We start from the raw sequence: 23,184 nt of genomic DNA on the forward strand, positions 1-23,184 counted from the left end.
CTAGTTCATAAAAAGTGGACATAAGAGTAACCATGTATCACTGAACATCTTGTGCGAGTTAGAGTACATGTAGTTTTCAAAGTCAGCACTGCTGCTATATTGAACTGTGTGATGCAGGTGAGACGGCCAGAGGCATTCCACTTGTTTTTTATTTAATTTCTATAATCAAAGTTGAATTTCTCTTCTATAGGGTTGATTTAGAAAGATTATGTCTTTGTGAAACCTGCCCCTCCATCAATTTACATGTAGATACTACCTCATTAGTCACATCGTAATGATATTTTATGTAGATCACAATGCACAGAAATTCACTGGTGTTAGTTACATACATATAGAAATAGTTTGTCATTTGCCTGTTTTCTTTGACTTTGAGCCAAATGGAAATGTGTTTGTAGAAATTATGTTATAAACTAGTTTCTCTTCAAATTTCTATTACCCATTCCACTCCTCCAGTCCCTTGCTTTCTCTCTCTTCCCTATCTCCTCCCCCCCCCCCCCCCCCTCTCTCTCTCCCTCCTTTAATTTCTCTATTTTAACCTAATTTTAATCATCCCTTAAATTATACAGTCAAAATTTTCTACTATAAAACATTTACCTTAAATCTGTTAAGATATCCAGAAATTTAAATACAGTGTAGAAATTTACAATATTTTTTTAAAGCAGAATTGGGCTGATGAGGAATAAAAGGCCTTAACCCTATATAGCCCGGGCTTTTTTAAAATTGCATAGCCGGGGGGGGGCCTATTAGGCCCCCCCCCCCTCGGATCTCGGCTGTTTATCGACCGATTGAGACCAAATTTGGTGTGTGGGTGTCTCATTATGTATTTTACAAGAATGCGTTGTCAAATTTGTGATATTTATTATCATTTTTATTTATCTAATTAATTATGCAAATATTCAAATTTTTTCAAGGAATTTTCATTTTTTGTAGTTTTCCCCCCATTTTTTGAGAAAATGCAATGGAATCAAGCATGTTAGTAGCCAGTCATGTAATCTAAAAGACAGCTCACTCAACTGTATTGAAATTGTATAATTATTAGATTATAATAGTAATTAATTATGCGCATATGCTAATTTTTCTCGATAATATTCTTGTTTCCTTCTGTGTTTCCAAATTCTTATGTATTTCTTTGTTTTTGATTTATTATGTATTTCTTTGTTTTGAAATCTCTATTTTTTATTGTTTTTTTTAAATCTAGAATAGTTGGTGATAGCCCAAAAGAAAGTTATGTGAGGAAAAACAGAAAAAAAACATTCATCTGACAACACTTCTTGTAAAACCCATACATTGTACACACAAAAGTCAATGGAAATTGCCATTTTCGGTGACATTGGTCACGAATATGTGCTATATCTCCGCAAGTGTACCCCCGATTTTCGCAAACAGGGTCTCAAAATGTGCGGGAGATGTGAAAGAAAAAAGTCATGAAATTTCAGCGTATTATTTTTTTGCATTTAGAAATTATCGCGAAAAATGTCGAGGGGGGGCCTAAAAGCCCCCCCTCCCCCCGGGCTGTATAGGGTTAATCATTCCATAATGACTGATTGAGCAATTTTGCCTTTTTTATTGCACCAATTTATTATTTTTCAAAATATCTCTTTACTTACAGAGGAAAATCTTCCAGACTTTATGCAATACAATGGCTCACAGGGGGACGGTAAGTGTATATACTCTGTATCTATTTTTGGTATTGTATAGCTCTTGATAAATTTGATTAACATATTTTAAAGACTTCATTATCTAATAGTATGGTTTAATTTGAAGGAGAAAATAAGAAGGGAGAGTCTATGAAACAAAGATGAAATTGTTCGATTTGTCATATCAGATATAACACTTAAAAATTGTATTACATTTTCACAATTTCATAACTTGTGATGATTTTAAAAATAATGATTATGTTAAGAATCTATGTCATGATCATGATTCAAAATTTGAAGAAGAAAAAAATGTCAAAAGTATGAATGATATGCGGCGATGCAATTTTATGATACTTTTGTACTTGAGATATGTATTTTTATAAAGTTTATAATATTACTACAAACTAATTCCAAGCACGTTGCATTGCATTTGATACTGGAGTTTATGTTTTCATGCATCATATATCTAACATTAATGATAACACTCACAGTTTTTTATCATTTTTTTCCTTTTATATCACTCCTCTCCTTACCCATCACCCTTCCTAAATGCTATTTCTGCTGCTGCTTCTTTTATTTTCTAATTCATATTATACCTGCACTTAATAACAACTGCAATTTTGAACTGACTAATAACACATTCCTGACTTCTAACTACCTCCTAATCATTCATATTAACTATATGAAATTTCCTGATGTGATACATTTTATCATACCATACAAATTATACTCCCAACCCTTCCCCTTGTTAAACTACCCTAATCTAAATTTGGTTATGTCTGAATTTTATATTCCAATGTGATTACTAAATTGCCCATTACACATTATGAATTACAAATTATGGAACAATTTTGGAAATGTTTATATTACCATTAAATTTTTATTTACACCTCCATTCAATATGATAACCAATTTAAATGTTATCTATGCATTTCCTCACTTTATTCTTTCTTGTCATGCTGTGTTAATTCCTACATATGTAATATACTATACCATTTGCTATTGCTGATGAAAATCTACGGAATCTATACCTCATTTCTAAATGCAATTCCACGATATTGCTTTACTGTTGCTTTTGTGTGCTTTGACATGCTTGCCAAACCCCCTCCCAACACCCCTGGGCCTCACCTTGTTACATCACAGACACAGACAGCAGCAGTCGAAAGATTGCTCCAAAGGCCACACCCTTGGTTGCCAAGGTACCACCCATCAAAACCACTACCATAGCAACCAGCGAAGACACGCCCAAAGCATCTGCAATCATTGAAGAAGGTGCCAATGTGCAAATTTAGTTTTTCAAGTTTTATTCTCCACATTCATTTGATGCCTACAGTCTTTCATGCTTGATTTGCACATACTGTAATTTGGTAACATGAAACTTCATGTGTAGGACTATTCATATTCACTCTGATTAGAAACATGAATCTGTATGTATGGGACTGTTTTGTTTGGATTTGCATGAAAGTATTTTTTATTTATTACCTGTTAATTGGGCTTATAATTTGATACAGTGAATGAATGCCAATATTCATGTATACCCTCTTTTCTTATGCAACTTTACATTACAGGTAACTCCTTCCATATGCCATACGTAATCAAAGAGTATGGACAGTCCTTTTGATATCATTGAATAAGGGCAATATATAAAAACAGTCATCCTCTGAAATGCAAGTTGGTTTAATATCTACAAGACATTTGCATATCAGTTCTAAATGAAATCCATATTTATGTTAGCTTTGTGAATTCATATTGGATTGTCCACGATTATTGCTAATCTGATTGTGTCCATGCATTATGCTCAAGTTGTTTCATGGATACTATGAAATTATGAAAGCAAAAAAGAGGTGTTATATGGACCCAGCTCTCCTTTAACTTGAGTCAGTATGATTTAAAACTCAACTTGCTCTGATTTCCTATACAGATGATAGTCCTGTATAAACTCTTATATAGGAAAAGGGGGAAAAATGTACATTCATAGAATCTTTGCAGATGCATAGTGAAGATGATGAAAACATGCATGTGCAAATGAGAATAGATGATTGGTGTTAGTATTGTGATTCTATTTGCATGGTGGTATTGTTTTAAGGAAAGGTGAATGTAAGGATTTTGTTGTTAGATTTATCTTCATTTTTTTCTGTTTTCATACTAAAATCATTACATTTCTATTTTTTTTTCATTCTTATTTCATTTAAAATTCAAGCACTTTAGTTAACATTAAAGATTCATGCCATGTTTCCTCTGTATCAGATTCTATGTGGTGCACTTACTGATTTCATATTGATTCTATGTGGTGCACTTGATTTCATATTACCACTTAATCCTAATATTTGTTATATCACTTGTACTCTCACAAGCATGATTTAATTGAATCAAGACAGGATACTACAGAAAATCTGAATATAACACTTCATTGGCTCACATGAATCAGTGTTAGCAAGGTTCTAATTAGTCCCAAAGTTATTTTTCTTTTTGACCTATTTACATACAGATTTAATCATGTCTCGTAAATCAATGAACTGATAATGGGGAAGTTGAAAATGAAAAATGCAGCATTTTTCAATGAATGAATTGGCCTGATTCATGAGCTGTATGAAATTATTTACTTGTATTCTACAGACATTCATGGTTTTTAATTTTGATTGATTTTATGTATTTTGAATTTTTTTAGAAGATCCTCTGAGTGATCTTGACTTCAACAGTGAAGATTCAGATGCAAGGCATTCAAATATCAACCATTTTTCAGGTAGGCTACCATACCGTTTTAATGTAGTATTCAACTTAGATATTTTTACCACTCCAAAGGTGTTGCATATAGTATATTTATCTTTAAATAAGTTCTCCAGTCTTATTATACCAATGTGATCTGATCAATTTAGCATTTGGAATTACAAGTCAAAGAGTTTTGAGCACTTCTATCTTTACTCATCTTAACACATCTTTAATATCAATATTACAAATATAATTTAAGTATCTCAACATTATTGAAATATTCTACATGATCACCATTTAATTTTGCCTCATGCTAATCTATGCTTTTTTATTTGTGAATTAAAATTTTCAGAAAATACAATACTTGCAAACTTTAATTTGCAAAATATAGTCCTGCAAATTTCATCTATGAGAGCACAAGCACATATGTGTAGCTATCGGCCAATTAGCTGCAATGCTTGACTACGCTCTGTAACAGAAAAGCGGAAAATAAGAGAAGCTAGAAAATGCTTCTTTTTCAAGTATTCCAGAGTTATTGGGGCTTTTCTTTTGCATCTTGTCAACCAGAAGTCTTCCTCCAAGGTTTCATAAATTGAGTTTTAATTATCATAAATAATTTATGTACTAACAATTATTTTTCTATAATTGCTTCAGGTGATCTAGGATTTGCTCGTGCTCAGAGTGATCATCCAAGTGATCTAGAAGATATCCCAGAAGTAGATGAAGATGATGATAACCATCATGTAGCTGGTCGTCGTGGTGATGATGCAAGCCTCGCATCCTTTAGTGATTTTGGCAGTGATGTGTCTTATGTTGGTAGGTCAATGATGCCATTGCTATGAGAAAAAAAAAATGCAACTTCACTTTGTTACTATTTGAGTTTTTTATAATTACTATTTTTCTTATTTTATTTAAGGGGTATGGATTTAGATTTGTGATAAGCTGTATCATACAGTAAGTAGGAGTTCCTGATCAAAGTATTTTTTTTTCTCAGTTTGCTTTTGAGAGATCATAATGAAATCACTGACTTTATATTTTCAATGAATCATGAGTATCATCAGTTTCGTTTTCCTAGGAATGCCAAATAATTGATCCTCTTTCTTTTGCTTGTGCCTGTTCATTTCCTTGTCTGAGGAAGATGTCACAAGATTATAAGTTAAGTTCTGATGGATTACCATAACACTCACATTTTTTATACAGAATTCATTAAGTTCTTTTTTCAGAAATCACTTCATTGATGTTCTTTCTTTTGTTCTCGTCCAGTTCCCTTTCCTAGGAAACTGTCTCTAGATCGTCAATTGAAGCACAGTGTCATCATGTCGTGGGTAGCACCTGACACTGTCACCCTACAGGAGATCCAGGAGTTCCGAGTCTATGTTGATGGCCAGTACCGTACTGCCACCAAACAGGGAGCCAAGACAAGGGCTTTGGTGGAGAATGTAGAGCCAACAGGGACGTACAGGATCTCGGTACGCACTGTCACAGCCAAGGGCATGTCTGAGGAAGCAGCATGTATGCTGGTCATAGGCAGGGGTAAGTCTAAAAGCCAATGCCATAGTCACTTTGGCAAAACCTAGTCCAGACTGACCAAAGCTATTACAATGGCATATCATTGGTCAGTTTGGAGTTGGTATCGTTTTTTTTAACTGTTAAATTAGATGGAACAGAGGCTCATCTACATATATTTCCTTGCTTATTGAGTAATTTATGATTAAAATACACATTGTAGAATTCACTGATTTATATAGATTTTCTCTGAATTTTCTCCTAGAGAAGCTTCACTAATAGCTGAAATTGATTTTAAGCAAGAGAAAAGTCTATCTTCTGGAAATTTGGTTTGTTTACATCTTGTTAAAATTGATTTTAGCTAGTTATGAACCACCTTCCCTCAACTCGATTTATGTACCCCACAATAGTTCTGGATTACGCATGCTTACCAAGCCTGTAAAAATGCCTCCAATCCCTTATGCTTTTAAAGCTATAACCAGATGAAATGTGTCAATGCATTATTTCATGGTTTCTCTTTGTAAAAACTAGATGCTGTGATGGCACCTACTAATCTGAAAGCTTCCAATGTTGGCCCTAGTTCAGCCAATATAAGCTGGCTTCCAGCTAATAGTAATCTTCCACATGTCGTCTCCGTCAATGGTGAGGAGGTACGAACCGTCAAACCGGGCATCTACAAGTATTCACTTACAGGTGAGTTGTGGGGCAGTTTCCTGATGTGTTCTACTGCTCTCTCATTGCTCATTTAGACATGTGCAGTGCTTTTTGATATTCATTATTATTATTGATTTTCTTGTTATTGTTCACCATAAATGGGGCATTATCTGTTATCATGTCTGAACACTAAGATAGATACTGCTGAGCTTTAGTATTCCGTATTTAATATAAAATTTCTCCATTCTTGTTTCCCTCCTCTCTCTCTATCTTCTATTCTACCACCCCCACTCTCTTAGGTCTCTTCTGTTAATTGAACCATCATTAGAGTTGAATTATATTCCTTATTATATCTCTCTGCCTCTCCTTCATGACAGGTCTCCAACCACTGTCAGTATACAGGGTCAATGTAAGGGCCAAGAGTCGTCGCCAGACTGCTGTGCCAGATAATCCTCAAGCAAGCAAAAACTCTGTAGAGATTGAGTTCAAAACTCTTCCAGGAGGTAAGCTATACCACCCCCACCATCATCTGCATACAATAACCTCCTCATTAGCACAAAAACACCTGTTTGATCTGTGTAAGGAGCTGTTTCATAAAGCTGTTCGTAAGTTAAGAGTGACTTTAAGAATGACTGGTTATCCTTCCTTGAAGTAAATGATGTTCACCATATGTTCATTTAGCGCATGAGAAAGGATCACCAGTCGTTCTTTAAGTCGCTCTTAACTTACAAACAGCTTTATGAAACAACCACCAGAAATGGTATCTTTGTTAAATCCAGATACACCAGGCTAACTACATTTAAACACTACATACAACTATAACTGCTTTCTCATGTACATATTTCATTCTAATGTCAGAGAAAACAAATTTTGAAGTTTACTGCATAAATGGCATCTTTTCAAGCTAATACATGTCTGGAATATTTATTTCTTTCCATTTCTACTCTTATTTTTATCTTAATTCATATGTGTATATCGATGTTAGTTATTTCTTCAGGCCAATAATTCTTGTGTCTACTACAATGATATATTTTACATGTCCAGCTGACATTTTGTTTTCTTTGCAAGTATTTTTTGTTTCTTTAGAAAAAAAAAGATTTTTTTTTTAATGATATATATGATATTTTATCTTCATGAAATGCAAATGCTAAGGGCTTTCTAAAATTGATTTTTGTTTAGGATGTACTGTTTTTTTATTCAACTGATGAATTTGATTCTGTTCAGGGCACATTTTTCTATATTTTTAAAAGTGAGTTGCATAGTTTTGTTGTTTCTGTTACTTGAATGTGGTTTTGGATAGATAACAGACAGATATTATATTTTGTCTTCTGTTTTGTTCTTTCTGTCTGTCTTACTCTCATCTTTTCTTTCGTTGGCACTATCATACAATCACTCTCAATCAGACCCATCAAAAGGTTTGTATGGTGCCATAGTCATGTTATGTCAAATTTCTTTGTTGTTTCATGTGCAGGTTATTTTTAGTCATACCCCTCTCAAAACAAAAACAATACTTGAAATTGTGAAGTGAAGTAAGCCAGTGTTGTATTATCAATTTTTGTTATTTAATGATTAAACAATATTATTTTATCTTTTGTTTTTGTTTTTCAAATTTATTTTGTGTTCCAGGAAGTAATTAACAGATGGTATAACCACAAGCATTTTTACTGAAAAAAGAGTGAATTTTTTTTCAATCATTCTGCAAATGCTTATCCATTGAAATGATGAATTCAGATTAAAGAAAATGTAGGAGCAAAATATGGCTGTGAACATTGTCATCTCCAAAGCAAAAGCCATTGACACATGATTTTTACTCGCAAGGATATTTTCCTTAAGTGCTTTTCAATTCCTTGTAGTTTTGCTTTGCTATTCTTTGTTTCTGTGGATTGGAGGAAAAACAAAAAAAATCAATGTGTAATATATGCCCCTTGTTTTTAAAAATCATTATATTTTGTTTTATTTTTTTTCATTTGTACACTCACTGTACATAATTATATTTGTTTATTGTGAAAAAAGAAAGAAATAAGGCTTATTGTTTAGAACACAGTGCTCATTGTAAAAATTGAAAGCTTCTGTACTAAAGCAATTGGCTTATATTGTGATTTTTTTTTAAAGTTTTTATTTTTAGGACCCCTTGTGCTAGTGGTGAAATTTAATCCTTCCTATTACATTTACATGCATTTTTATGAAGTTTTTCAATGTTGGTATTGTATTTGTATTTTATGTATTGATACTAAGCATAAATTTCTTTGGGAAGTAAGTCATCAATGTTCTGTGATAAATCAATTTCTTGACAAAACGTTGTACAACTACCAAACTTGGATACCTCAGTATCATAAAACCAAATACTACAAATCAAACCATTGATGATTTGTATAAAATGTCTCCTCTTTTATTGTTATGCGGGTGGTAGATATATGACTAAAAATAAATATCTCTTCTGACCCTCTGGTATTTTCTATTGAACAATTATATAAAAATATATAAAAACTTGAATTTACATGCATATGCAAGAATAGTTAAAGATTGCAGTTTAAAAAAGAAGATTATTACCTGATAACAGAAGATTGTATCACACCATAACTGTAATGGCAGTAAGAATATATGATATTACAATTCCCCCCCCCCCCCCCTCTAGGATTACCTGATGCACCTCTAGATGTCCAGGTTAGGCAAGCAACCAATGACTCGTTAGTGTCTGTTGAATGGTTACCGGTTACCATAACAACATCAAGTCTTTCAAATGGTGCTGTCATCATGGGATACGCTGTCTTCATCAACAATAACAAGGTGGCAGAAACAATGTCTCCTACAGGTGAGTGGATTAAAAGAAATATGTTTTGCTGGTTCTTTCAATTCCTTTGTCCCATTGCATAAGAATAATTATCACATTAACTTCGCTCTTCTATTGAACCCCCCAGGATATCGTAGGAATCCTTGTTTTTGTCTGTCTTGACAATCGTTACCATGGTACTTGCCATGGTTTCATAACATTCGCTCTGGCGTCAAGTGCTCCACTATAAATTACACACATGATTGGAATGAACAACTTCAACCCTGGATATAACACTATACCCTATCGTAAACCTATCCCTAAACCTAACATAAAATCCTATCGCATCCCTCACCCTAACCCTATATCTTAGATGAAAAAAAGGCTTGAGCAGTGCCATGTCACCAGTACAAATGGATGCCAAAGTTACTATAACAGTAACGTTAATGCAATATGACCCTGGTGCAATCTTGCTGTTTTTCTGGAGTTTTCTGAGATGATCTTTGGCTCCATATATGAAAAATTGCCATCAATGGCAAACTTTAAGCCTCTGCTATGAGCCACTGAAATCATGCAAATTCGTCATAATTTTTTATAGCTTTTTTATAAAAGGTAGCAAGTTATATAAATTTGGGCTCAAGTTTAAATGAAACAATGAAACTCTTTCAATTTCTGACTTTAATGTATTAGAACTATTCCATTGCAGCTGACTTTAGGCTTATTTCTGTGTCTAGGCTGTAAAAGTTTTTGTCTCAGAAATGAGTGTTAATATTTCTTGAAAATGTCTTTTTTCTTGCAATTGTCAAAAGTTAATTTGTTTTAGATGCTTGGTAGAAATTTATTGAAAACCATTGTTTTCAAACTAGTTCCATGAATCCTTTTTGACAGTATTATAATCTTTTTTCACTGCAGCTGACCGTGTGAACATTCCTAAATCTAAGCGCCGCATGCTATCTGCTAAGGAGCTGGTCGTGAGAACATTGTCTCCCAATGGGTGTTCTAATGACTCCTTACCAGCAAAGATCTCATCAGAACTCCTTGAAGAATCAAGAAAAGACAAAATGACAGGGAAGGTCACATCAGGAGGCAAGGTAAGAAAATAGCATGTATGACTTTTAAGTTCAATATTTGACCTTTGGCCTTCCACTTGTTATTATGAATTGATAAAATTTCATTTGAGGTTTTGTCAGATCAATCATATTTCAATACAAGTGTCTGGGTAAATAAAATTGCTTGTTTATGGTTATTTTATCCCTGTTTCATTATACTATTATATTGTTATTATTATATTTATTTATATTTTGGATGGGTTAAAGTACATGTATTGCGTCAATCTAAACATCAGACACTTCATTTTGATATTAGACAAAGCAGGTTCTGAGGTGGCTTAGATCAGTCTATTAATGAAATACATGTATATGTGAAAAAACTTTCTGAATGCCTATAACCCATTGGCTTCTTGACCCAGATGGTCTTTGTATTAAAGTAATGGGAATTACAGAAATCAGTAGCTAATTTGAAATTTTGAACTTATACTTTATAATAAACATATATTGATTCTCTGGTATTTGTTGCTTTGAAAATAACCTTTCAGATTGTCCTTGCCCTTGGCAGAAATATATTCTGAATATACAATAGATATCTTGAGATTATTATACCTTGGGATGATAATTATCTCCAACTCATACCAGTCGCAAGAGTGTTCAAGCTTAGTGTCTTCATGGACGATGTGTATTTCAATCAGTTTTAGTTGACATTTAAGATTTGACATTTTCAGAGTAATATAAACAGGTACTTCATGTATTAATCAGACATCTAAAATTTCCTCATCTCCCCTTACTATGCATGCCACGTGGCTTTCCATAATCAGCGTCGAAAGAAAGTCACTTTTGATGATGAGGACCCTCTTGTAAGCAGAGTTTAATCCTAACGTGATGATGTGAAACTTAGATCTAATATATACTAACAGTGATGACAGAAGTATTAGTTTTGTCAAGAAATTACCCGATGATAAAGATATCAATACTGCTTTAAAGAGAAACATACTAGTTTTTAGCAGCAGTCTCTAAAATGATAATATTTGTTCTAAAACTTGGGGTCAAACTTACTCTGATGATATCATCCTGTCAAGCTTTAGAATTTCTTTCTTAATTTTTGAACATTTGAAAACAAAATGTATGTTTACATGAAAAATATGTTATAAAGACCCCCCCCAAAAAAAAACAACAAATAAATAAATAAAAAATAGAATGTGGTAGGTCTTTTCTCCCTGTGAAGTGGTATGGTATACTGTATATTATGCTATTAGAAGTAGAACTTTCGGTCATCTCTCTGAAAGCGCAGTATAATATCAAATTTCACCTGTGATCTAATTAATGCAGTAACTTTTCTGACATGACTAACATTTAGGAACAATTAACAGTCACTGTAGTATTCCCCAAATCTTGAATCATGAATTGCACCAATGTATTTTTAGGTTATCGATTTGTACATGCTGTTCTCTAATCTTTTTAATGAATTGTAATATCAACTTGTTTTAACCCAATAGTGTTGAGATTTCATATCAAACCTTATAAGTGTACTATTCATGAATGTTTGTTTAATGATATTTCTATTGTTGGCTTAACGATTTTATTGATGTCTCTTGGAAAACTATCGAATTTCTGACTCATGGTGGAGAATTTAGTCAAAATGTATCAAGTTGATCACCAAAAGAACTGGTATTGATGTGTACATGTGACTGCAAAAGGTACTTTTTTGCCTCTGAAAAATATTATTAAAAAACAAAAATAATCCTAATGCTGAATTGAGTAGTGCTACTTTTCTTATGATATTTTTTATCTTGTCCATACGACTGATGTGATTGATGGTGAATTACTTGGAGCCAGAAAAGATATTTCATCTGGATGTACTGAACACACACTACCTTTTACCCTCCAACATATCCCTTTCACACTTACTTTAACTATTTGTGGTGTGAATTAACAGTTTCAACACACATGTGCTTGTAGTGAACTTGCATATAATATTCTCTTTAATATCATTCTGAAATAGGCCAAAGCAGCTATGTATGCTAACGCTGATGATGAGGATAGTTCTACCAGTAGTACAAGCAGGAGTATATCAGGTAGAAGGTCATCAGAGGAAGATAGCATGCAGAAAAGCAGTCTAAAGAGCTCTTTAAAAGCAGATGGATCTCCAAGGGAGGATGCTCTACCACTCAAGGTATGGAGGAGGAGAGTTGGGTTGGTTTGGGTGGTTGTCATAGTGATGGTGGTGGTGGTGGTGGTGGTTGTGGTCATCATGGTGGCTGTGATCATCGGGGTGATGATGACAATGGTGGTGATTGTGATGATGATCCTGATGATGATAATGGTCATGATTATGGTAATCTTAATCATTGAGATTAGATAATGATGGTGGTGTTGATTTTTAAAAATGTAGTTTCAGAGCTGAATTGAGGATAAAGGTACTGTAATGTAGTGTGTAATTTCATTGTGCAGGCAAGGACTGCAATACCCAGTGCAGTTCCTTCAAATCCATCATGGGCAAAAGTATATAAGTAAGCCCCCACGCAAAGAACTCGCTTGGACTGATAGGTTATCCTTGAAGAGAGATTTATTAATGATTTCTGACCTCTTCATTCGTAACAGCCCATCATGAAAACTGAGAAACCAGGTGCATTGAGAGAATCTGACTACATGTCAGACAGTGATCGTTCTGAGCTATCTGATATCCAGGAAGAAGTTGAAGAGGAGCTGTCAGAGTTTGGAAATGCCAGCCTTCCCGGTCTTAGTGACAGCAGTGAAGGAATGAGGTCATCTGGTAGGAGGAGAATGCGAGGGGATGATGAGAAGAGAAAAGTCCAGGAGACGCTTCAAGTGCTGCAGGTAAGTCCTTGTACCTTCAATCTTTAACATTCATGATAAAATATTCAGTGCAAAATATATTTTTTTTCTCTAATATTTTGGATTGATAATATATTGTGATTGATAATAAAAACAACTTATTTTGAACTTCTAAATATTGGCTTAGGTTATCGCCAGAGCCACCACCACAGTTTGCAAACTGGTTGATTATTTGTCAATGACAGGCAAAATACGGTACCTAATGATTGACTTATTTATATTCCTCTTTGATCTATGAACAGTACAACACCAAGCCATCGCTAGACTTTGACACAGACCCAGAGGTAGAGTCTCTAAACAAACCAGACAAAGTAGTACCTATCCCCATCATACGATCTCAGAGGGACTATGAGAGAGAGACAGAACAATCCCCCCACAATCCAGTGGTAGAACCCGTACCATGGAAACCAGCAAAGAAAGTTCCACAAATTGGTAGGTCATGGGTTACTGAATGAAATAATGAGCATCCTTGCGATTGTGTTATAAGAATAAATATGAAATGATATTGCAGTACAGACAAGCATTCAAGCTCTACAATGTTTCACCTACAATCTTGATAAAGTATGTGTCGAGCAGTCAGGAAGATTCTGTCTGACTAAGAAAGATCTTCCATAGAACTAGTAATGTAGTAGTGATATCAAAATTGATATATTGATTAATCAAAATTTTATATTTTTTAAAATAACATCTGTGATCTTGAAATGATAATAGATAAAAGGGGGATATTATGGGCATTCTTTACATTAGGAAGTCGTACTTTGATGACAATAGTGATATTGACCGTAGACAAAAGATGTGTAATATAGGTGGAGCATTATAGGTTTGTAGTGCCTGCGTAATGATTACCGTAATCAAGTGTGTCATGAATTTTATTCATATGTTGCTTGTTTTTTTTTATATATTGTAGAAATAACCAAAGATGCCAATAATGAACATTTAAAAGCTGCTTCCCGTAAAACAGACTTGTACAATCCTGAGAAAAGAACTGAAGTAGTTGGAACGAACTCAGTCTCGTCTGCCTCAAACTCACTGCCAATGGCTTCACCGAGGTCAGACCCAAGGGGTCAATCAAGGACACAGGGTCAAAGGTCAAATTCACAATGGAACCCTTCATCAGTAGCGAGTAGTAACAGCGATGTTGGGAGTTATGATAAAAACTATGATGCCAAATCTAATAATGATAGACATCATCGTCAAGCGGATGGGAGACCTCAGAGTGAATCGAGCAGTCATCGGCGAAGCGATAGCAGCGAAAGAACCCGCCATAGTAGACACAGTGACAGTCTAAGAACACCTGAAAGCAGTCTGAGTCTTCAGAGATCATCCAGAGGATCCCGATCAGAGGAAACATTTGATGATGAAGAGGAGGGTTTTTCAGGAAGTGAACCTGAAGAATTGTTTGATGATGGAACAATACGATATTTCATTGCTATATTTGATTACAATCCTGCTATTATGTCACCCAATATTGATGGTGCTGAAGAGGAATTATTCTTGAAGGAAGGAGACGTTCTGAAGGTGAACTAATTATTCTTTAATGACACAGTTTCATTATTATTTACATCATTCAGTCTTGAGTAGATTCATGTCATTTTTATAATTTGTTTACAATAAGGTTGACATAATAATATAATGCCTCTTTTATTTCTGAGTTTAAGTATGTGGTCCTTAATTTTCAACCATATATTTATAGAAAGCAAAAGTTTATGCAGGCTGCTGTTTTCAAATATTTACATTTACATTATTTTATGAGCTTTTATTGTTTTCATTACTCTCATATTTTGCAAGATTGACTTGCAACAGTAAGTGAATATTAGTGGTATCACATGTTAATTATATACATGCATATTTTTTTATTTTCACCTATCTTACTATGTTAATCTTGAAATGTGGTCTCATTTTGCTATCTACAGATCATTGGCGATAAAGATGCTGATGGATTCTTTGTTGGTGAGATGAATGGTCGCCGTGGATACGTACCATGCAACATGGTGGAAGAGATCGAAAGTCCGGAGCAGACGCCTTTAGCAAAGCGAGGAGATTTATCACAGAGCCATGATAGGTCAAGATTCAATGACAGTCTGAACACAACTGGTAGTAGCCAAGGTAAGATGTCATCACAGTCTGAACACAGTGTATTGAAATGAGTAAGTGAGGGGTTGATGATAATTTGTAGTAGTTACTACTACTACACTACACTACACTACACTACTAAAAATCGGACGCACCCAAGAACGGATCAACAATGGTACGCCATGTAACAAATTATTTGTATCCCTACATATGCAATCAACAAACTTTAAAGTTCTCCGTCCTCTAGTTTTATGAGGGATGTGAGTTACGGTGAGTTTGATATGAATGCTTGACTGAATTTTTGGGTCTCATTATATAAAACTTATCAAAACATACCATAATTGATTCTGCTCAACTTCGCCATCAGCCAATGAAAATCTGTAGAAGCTTTGAACTTATCATTAGCTAGGCACCTGTATGATAAAATTGATAACTACCAATGTCTGCTCACTTCTTCACTCTCCAGTCAACATGTATGACAGTCTACCTTCCAATGGACAGCTGGCTATTCCCAAGGATGCTACACCTCACCACATGAGGGCGCTCTTTGACTATAACCCGCAGGAACTGTCCCCGAATCCTGACCTTGATATGGAGCTCAGCTTTCGTCAGGGTGATAGCCTGATCGTTTATGGAGAGATGGATGAAGACGGCTTCTTTATGGTTAGTACTTTTGTCTTTTGATTTGAAACATTTAGGACAAATGTTTACATTCAGGAGAAGAAAAAAAACAGCATGTGAATTGAATATTTAATTGTCTGTGATTGTTAATTGGCAACACTTCAAGAAAATATGGATTGAACTACGATGTGGGGGTGCCACTCCCATGTGTGAATGATTGTTTTGTAGCAAGATATGGCTACAATTGCTGCACTCTGAATCTTCAGTGCCACTCTGAATTGCTACAAGACTCAAGGCAAAGTATAGCATGGCATGAACAGACGTAAGAAAGATAAAACCATATTCTGGAAAATAGATATTCTTCACCAGTATATAAACATTTTATTTATTCTTCATATGATTTTTTTTCATTGTATTCATTTTAGGGGGAGCTTCGAGGTAAAAGAGGACTGGTGCCTTCCAACTTCCTTGAAGAAGTGTCTGACATCGACTCCAGCACGACTTCACATTCCTATAGCCCTGCCTTCAACAGAAACAAAGAAAATAAACAATCCACCAAAGACAAGGTATGTAGTCCCTGGAATAGGATGTATAATCATAGGTTATGTGTGATCATGCATGTACCAATATCCATAGCCCTTTTACTAGCAGTACAACATTATTTTCAGATTGTTTGATAATTTGTACCTGAAGATATAAGATTTAATAATGAGGTAGAAGTAAAGCATGAAAGAGTAGGACTGATTTTATGTTGTTAATAGTTTTACAGCATGGCATTTATTGTACTTACACGCATATTTAATGTTGAATTTTTATTCAACAGAATAAGAATCACAGTATATGTCAGTGTTGTAAATCTAAACAAAATATACAAATTCAGTTCAAGGCACAGTGAAAAAATACTGTCAGTAATTTTGACTTTTTGAAACTTTGCTAGTGGAACTCCTTTAATGATTAGATATCAACAATTCCTGTATAGATTACGTTTAGCTTTTTAACACATATTCATAAAAACTTGCTTTTCATTGTATTGGTTATGTAGTGGAAAATTATGCAGTATCAAGAACTATGCAATATCAAAACCTATGCAATATCAGTAACTATGCAATATAAAAAACAAGAATTGCCATTTTATGTTGAAAGTTTTGATCAAGCTGTATTATTTAGCAGATGTATATTCTTGTAATTTACAGATATGTGTAGTCCCATGCACTTGTTCCTCTGTGTGTTAATTCTGAGTTTTTCCCTCATGTTCCATCTTTCAGCTTCAATTTCTGTTGCTTCCATGGATCCGTGCTAGTATTGCACATTCTTTATATTTTCAGTCATTTTATATTAAAAAAAACAAAAGCAAATATGTTTGCATGATCACCGTGTTTGGGTTCAACCTGTGCATGTAGGGGTGTAGGTAGAAGATATGGTTATATATCATATGATAATGATGTGGATCAAATGTTTTATTGATTGGTACTCAAAGCAAGGCATTTATTTTGCCTTGTGACCTTACTTCTGATCATTGATAACAGGTCAACTTTTTGAGACAAGGTTGATTTAACAAATATCAAGGATCCACATCATTTCATTAAAAACAAAATAAAGCTTATTTTTTTCACCCGTGGTATCATTACCCATGCTTGGTATCTTCAAACAATCCAGACACCAAAGCTAGAACTGTACAGAAATGTTGTTAGCGTTAACAATGCACTAACAGAGGCCCTGTAACAACCGGTTATGTGGCAGGGATGCCCAATGTAACAACAATGCATCAATTAAACATTTGACTTTACAATCCAAGAGATGTGACTGGGCTTACTGCTAGCGCACTGATAGGCTTACAATGTTTCTGTGCAGTCGGCATTGGTCTTTAAAGGTACCTCGTGTGGGTCAATCTTACTCTTTGCTTAGATGTGTATCATTTGTATACATCCAGGTGGAAAGGGATGGTTTATTAGACGCAATCCTCAGTAGCACTGTCTGCATAGTTACTTGTCTAATTTTTATTTTCTTGTTTCTTTCAAACTAAAGAGTTACATTTCCGTCAAGCAAACAATTTAAGTTTTTTTGTCATGCAAATTACCAATTTCAAACTTGCATATTTCATACACTCCTGAAAACTTGAGTTGTCTCAGTATATCTGTATCTTATAAATGAGGGAAGAGGTTGGAAAATACATGGAGGATAGTATGAATAGGTATTTTCTTTGTATTATCAGCAAAAAAAAAATTTTGTCCCTGCTGCCTATATCACATAAATTTTGCTTTAAATATAAATAGTTCATTGTTATAGGAATGTCCATCAAGATTGTTGATTAGCATGTGAACCTCTTCATATTGCTTGTATAATCGACTGTCTGGATACACAAACTGCCTGGTTATATATTTTGGTTGACAATTTAAAATCATTTAATTTTATCCATGCTAAAAGTGTTCATTTTCACGTTACGCTATCTATCTGAAGATTCATGATAAGCAGATTAATCTCCCATCCTCTGTTGGTTCAAGCTTGAAACATGAAAGACATCAATAAATAAAGTTAAAGCTTGAAACATCAAAAACATAAATAATTTATGTTAACACTGATCATTGCATGAATATCTTTGCTTTACATGATACTTCATTTTTTCCTTGCATCCATGTTTTTCCCCCTGCATGTTTTCATGTAGCATTCTTCAACGCATTGGTAAGGCATGTGTGTATGGCTTAGTTTGATGTGCTTGAAGCATTTATTGCTTTGATTTGTGACATTTGTGCACCCCATAACCCTTAAAATTGCAAAAAAAGTGAGCTACTTCTTTCTTAACACTGTGTGATAAAGTGCTTTTGTCACGTTTTAGACATTTTTTTTTAAATGTGAAGAATACATGTTTAAAGATGTTGAGTGCACTACTGCACTTCTTCAATTTTAATGGTATAAAGAAATGATTGGAATGAAACTATAAATCTTCAAGATGCTGTCTGTTTTTTTTTAAGTCCCTTTAAAATCTGCTCTTCAACACATGGCACATGCATCTACATTCAGTTACCAATATCAAGAATATTGTTCCGAGATATTGCCTGGAGTCTTTTTATTTTGTTTCTGCTTCTTCATTGTCGTTAGTGAGTGGGTGTGAAAACTCATTAACTGCAAGCAGTATATTATTGCTCTATTGAGCATGCTTTTTATCAGACTTTGGGATGCCCCCCATAACAAATATTTACAGCAGCTCCAGTGTATGACTCAATTCTGTGATTGTGCATGAATTCTTCTATGTTCAATTTTACTAATCTTATCCATTTTTCCCTTGCAATATACGGCTTTGTTTGTAAATGTCAGGTCTCAATTATAATGGGGTAGAGGGATGAATTGTTAAAAAGTTGTTTGTCATAAAATAAGAACATGATCAGACTTGCTTCTTGTGTCTTTTTATGATAGCTAAATCTTGAAGTCAGGTTTTCTGTGTGAGTGGTTGAAAAAAAGAAAAAAATAAGGAGAAAAATAATGATGTGATTAAATTGAATTGATCCAAACTATCTGGAAAAGATCTGATCCTCTCATGCCTATAAGGTAAATGCAGAACTGACAAATTTGATGTGTAACTTAATTTAGAATGTTTACCCCCCCCCCCATAAAAAGAATCATTGTCCTTAAAGCAGTACTTCCTTTAAAGTGTATATTCATATTACCATTTGTAGTAAATACTATTCAGACATTACACCTCTATAAGGCAAACATACATAAAATACCTTGAAATCATCGTGTTTTATTTTCATAGATGTCATTCTAAACTTAACCAGTGTAAAAGAACAATAGAAACAAATTTTAACCATTTATAATGAATTTCACATGTATTAACAATTGTACACTACTAAGGGAATAAACAATGGAGCTCAGATCAAATGTCAAGGGGGTACCAATGTTTCTGTTCTGTTGTACTCATCCCATTTCCATTTTCTTTATATCCATACAGTACGCAGTCCCAGCCCAGCAGCAGGAGAACGGCGAAGCGCAGTACCACGGGAGTGAGGTGACCCCAGTCATTTCAGACTCAGCAGAACAGACTTCCATAACATCCACTCCGGAGCACTCCAAGAAGAAGAAGGGTCTGCTGTCCAAGGGCAAGGCTCTTTTCAAGAAACTTGGAAGCTCCGATAACAAGCAGAAACATAAATGATGGGATGGCACGCTGCTAAAGGAGTTGTACCAAGATGGCTCTGACCTTGTGAGGATTATTGAGAGGGTCAAAGTCCATGAGGGACTAGCATGAATCCTGCATTTCTCTATGTCTGCTTGCAACAGAGAAAGACCAATCATGGCAGAGACCAGTATCCGGGATAGGTGCCCTTGAAACCAAGGTCCCAACTGTAATGGCTTGATTGCTAGTATTTCCTCAAAAATGTTGATATACCACAGAGAAATTCAAAGTGCCCAGATGCCAAGTGTCTTCTTGAAATCAAAATTGGAGCTGTTGTCGGCTATCTATATTTAGCCCAGTCTGGTGATATCTGAATCCATATCCTACTGGAATGCGGTGAACCCTGTGTAAAACCTATAGGACTTATAGAATACAGTAGTCACCGGGTTAACTTGTGAAGGACAGGGGCAACGAAGGATGATTTGTCTGGTTGGAAGTCCTCTTCACCAAAAAGATAATCAACTTACTAGTAGAGCAGACTCGATTTCAAAAGTACTAAAGTTGTTTTGTAGGTGGTTGTTTAAGATGAACTTATTCCTGGACATTCTAAGAGGGTTGTCTGTGGAGTTCCCTCAAAAATCATTAATGTGGACAAAATATATGACTCGAAACAAATATGGTTGCAAGTGGCAATCACATCATTTTACGTGAATTGTGTATTGGATGCATAATAATATAAATACTTTCAATATTTGAATAGTTTGTCAAAAATGGTAATTCGTCAACATCATGCAAGTGTGTATTGAACCAGTGCTGTTGATGGTTTATAATAATAAATCTAGATGTTTTCAACAAGAATATGGTTTTTAAATCTATTTTCATTATTGGAAATAAATTCCAAATGAATGATGCTCAATGAACACTTTGAGACAGTGCTGATGATGAATGCTGTGCCAAAATTGAACAGAAAAGCTCATCAAATTTTCAACACTTTAGTGCCATATGATTTTAAGACTGTTAGTAAAATCACGGGTTCATTAATGCATTTACTTCCACTTAAATTCTTTGATGAAATTGTGTAGAATACCTTCTTTCTTCTTTTACCCCCTTCTTGTTGACCAACATGTTTAGTACATCGGTCTCCCCTTTCTTCTCTATCACTCTCACAGTTTCTCTTTTTCTCTCTCACTCTCTGTCTCATTTCAATTACTCTAACATTCAGTTCAAAAGGTGCTTGATGTAATTCATTTGACATCCTACCATTCTCAATGCATTTGATGCCTGTATAATGTAAGAAAAGTTAATAGAATGATGATCATTTATAGTAATCCTGATTCCGATACACTCACATTACTAGCCAACCATTTGACAAATAAACAAGAGTTATAAGATTGAATGCATCCAGTGTGCTTTGCTCATAGTAAATGCTATTGGATATTAATTAAGTACCTAATTGTTTTTAGGAAAATCTTGTATTCCGAAAATTTTGAAGAAAAAAAAGTATCAAAGTATCAACAAATGCATATTTCCCTGTGACTGATTTCATTTCAAATTTTCCTTAGTTGATTGAATGTACAATTCTACAAGGTGGATGTTGAGTTTCTCACATCATCAGTACAATCTATGTTTCTATATCTGCTGAAGTAACTTTAATTTTTATGTCCTTAGTAGGCCACTCTGTGATTGTATTGAATATGCTGGCTTTTGGTATACAGGCCTCATGAATTGAAATTGAATGCAAGAAAAAGTGTTCCAGCCTACAGCATCCAATTTGAGAAGATTGTTGCATCTACTTCTAGCTACATTCGTGAAAACTGTAAACCATATTGAATAGCAGTAGATTTATCAAGATATATATATTAAAAAATCATTGTAGCAGAATTACTCTCTTTTATGAAGTTATAGACAGCAATATATTTTATTCATTTGCTGTCACTTGATTCAATAGAAACTGAAAATGTTTGTTCAAAATATGAGGGGCTTTTCTTTTAATGTCCAAGTATTGCTTTATTTGACCAAGAGGAAAGTAATTATTAAGAGGATATATAATCATGTAACTGGTGATAAAAAGTACTAAATCAGAGGTATGTGAATGTTCTGCAAAGCTCATATAATTTCTTGGTATTGCATGCTTACCAACAATCATGTTTAAGTCATTGATTCTTGCCATTTAAACTTCCGAATGATCACCAATATTATACATGTGTTGCCTGTGTTATTGGTCAATTCCATGAATACTTTGGAATCAGGAGTAGAAAATTAATACATTCCTACGATACCTTGTGTGTAATGTACTAAATACGCATTCCAGTGCAGTGTACTGCCATGATTATGCCAATGTCTTCACTTATATGAAGATAATAATGAATGATGATATATCAATTATGTAGTATGTTAAAAGTCTATAGAGCGCTATGTCCATGATGTAATCTTTTCTGATAGGCAGGTATTTCTTAAATGAATGTGTTTTCATTATACTTGTGCATTTAATTGTGCATTAGATATTTGATAGAATGTATTTATTTCATCTTGTGTACATCCTTTAGTGTGAAGCTTTGATGACAAGTTGGGGGATATGATATTTTACAACAGCATAATGGGATGTATGTTTGAAGATTGATTATTAAATTTTGAATGGACTAAAATAAAATAAAATGACAAATCTAAAAAGATAGGGGAAAATGGTGAACCATAATGCATTTCTTTTAATGTGCTTGCCAGGGTGTAAAGTCATAGATAATAATGAAAATGACTTAGGCTTGTTTTGAAAGTTAATCATCTGCAAAATGTACTGAATGTATTAGTAGCAAACAATAAAATGAATTGTATTTTAAGGACATGTAGAAGTAGTGTATTGTCATCCAGATCGTTATTTTGAATGCTAAGATTATTATTATTTTATCCTGATAAGTTGTCTTCCTCTTAGATTTATATCTGTGTGTCTGACCAGCCTTTATATGTAATGAATTGAGATGTAGTTTTCTTATATTTATGCCATGCAAAGTGTATGTGAAAAAGTGTATACATATATGTACATATGTAAATGATAAATTAACTAGAAGTGTATATATTGCTTTGTAAAATACAGACTACAATTTTTACGTTCTTATTATTATTTCTACTTTCTTCTTCAATTGCCTTGGTGTACAAACAAGTGATGTGAAAGATTTCTTCTTATTTTTATTTTACATATAC

At 34.1% G+C, this 23,184-nt stretch overlaps 1 protein-coding gene across 7 annotated transcripts in view; it reads left to right on the plus strand.

Moving 5' to 3' along the window:
• The window catches only part of LOC121409024 (RIMS-binding protein 2-like), a 103,936-nt gene extending 80,944 nt beyond the window's left edge, over positions 1-22,992 (plus strand). For 2 of the 7 annotated variants that reach the window (XM_041600803.1, XM_041600806.1), the window contains exons 11-29: positions 1,610-1,657; positions 2,781-2,909; positions 4,306-4,380; positions 5,001-5,162; positions 5,610-5,879; positions 6,384-6,545; positions 6,884-7,009; positions 7,910-7,921; positions 9,142-9,318; positions 10,189-10,367; positions 11,147-11,185; positions 12,331-12,501; positions 12,930-13,166; positions 13,427-13,616; positions 14,092-14,702; positions 15,098-15,290; positions 15,724-15,920; positions 16,304-16,444; positions 19,825-22,992. In XM_041600803.1, coding sequence (XP_041456737.1) covers positions 1,610-1,657; positions 2,781-2,909; positions 4,306-4,380; positions 5,001-5,162; positions 5,610-5,879; positions 6,384-6,545; positions 6,884-7,009; positions 7,910-7,921; positions 9,142-9,318; positions 10,189-10,367; positions 11,147-11,185; positions 12,331-12,501; positions 12,930-13,166; positions 13,427-13,616; positions 14,092-14,702; positions 15,098-15,290; positions 15,724-15,920; positions 16,304-16,444; positions 19,825-20,028 — 3,323 coding nt within the window. In that variant the 3' untranslated portion in view covers positions 20,029-22,992. Of the gene's footprint in view, positions 1-1,609; positions 1,658-2,780; positions 2,910-4,305; positions 4,381-5,000; positions 5,163-5,609; positions 5,880-6,383; positions 6,546-6,883; positions 7,010-7,909; positions 7,922-9,141; positions 9,319-10,188; positions 10,368-11,146; positions 11,186-12,330; positions 12,502-12,929; positions 13,167-13,426; positions 13,617-14,091; positions 14,703-15,097; positions 15,291-15,723; positions 15,921-16,303; positions 16,445-18,540; positions 18,558-19,824 lie in introns of all 7 variants that reach the window. The other 5 variants (XM_041600807.1, XM_041600804.1, XM_041600809.1 and 2 more) reach the window with 5 other exon arrangements.
• The last annotated feature ends 192 nt before the right edge of the window (positions 22,993-23,184 follow it).

This window comes from Lytechinus variegatus, chromosome 2 (genome assembly GCF_018143015.1).
Source record: "Lytechinus variegatus isolate NC3 chromosome 2, Lvar_3.0, whole genome shotgun sequence".
Lineage (NCBI taxonomy): Eukaryota > Metazoa > Echinodermata > Echinoidea > Temnopleuroida > Toxopneustidae > Lytechinus > Lytechinus variegatus.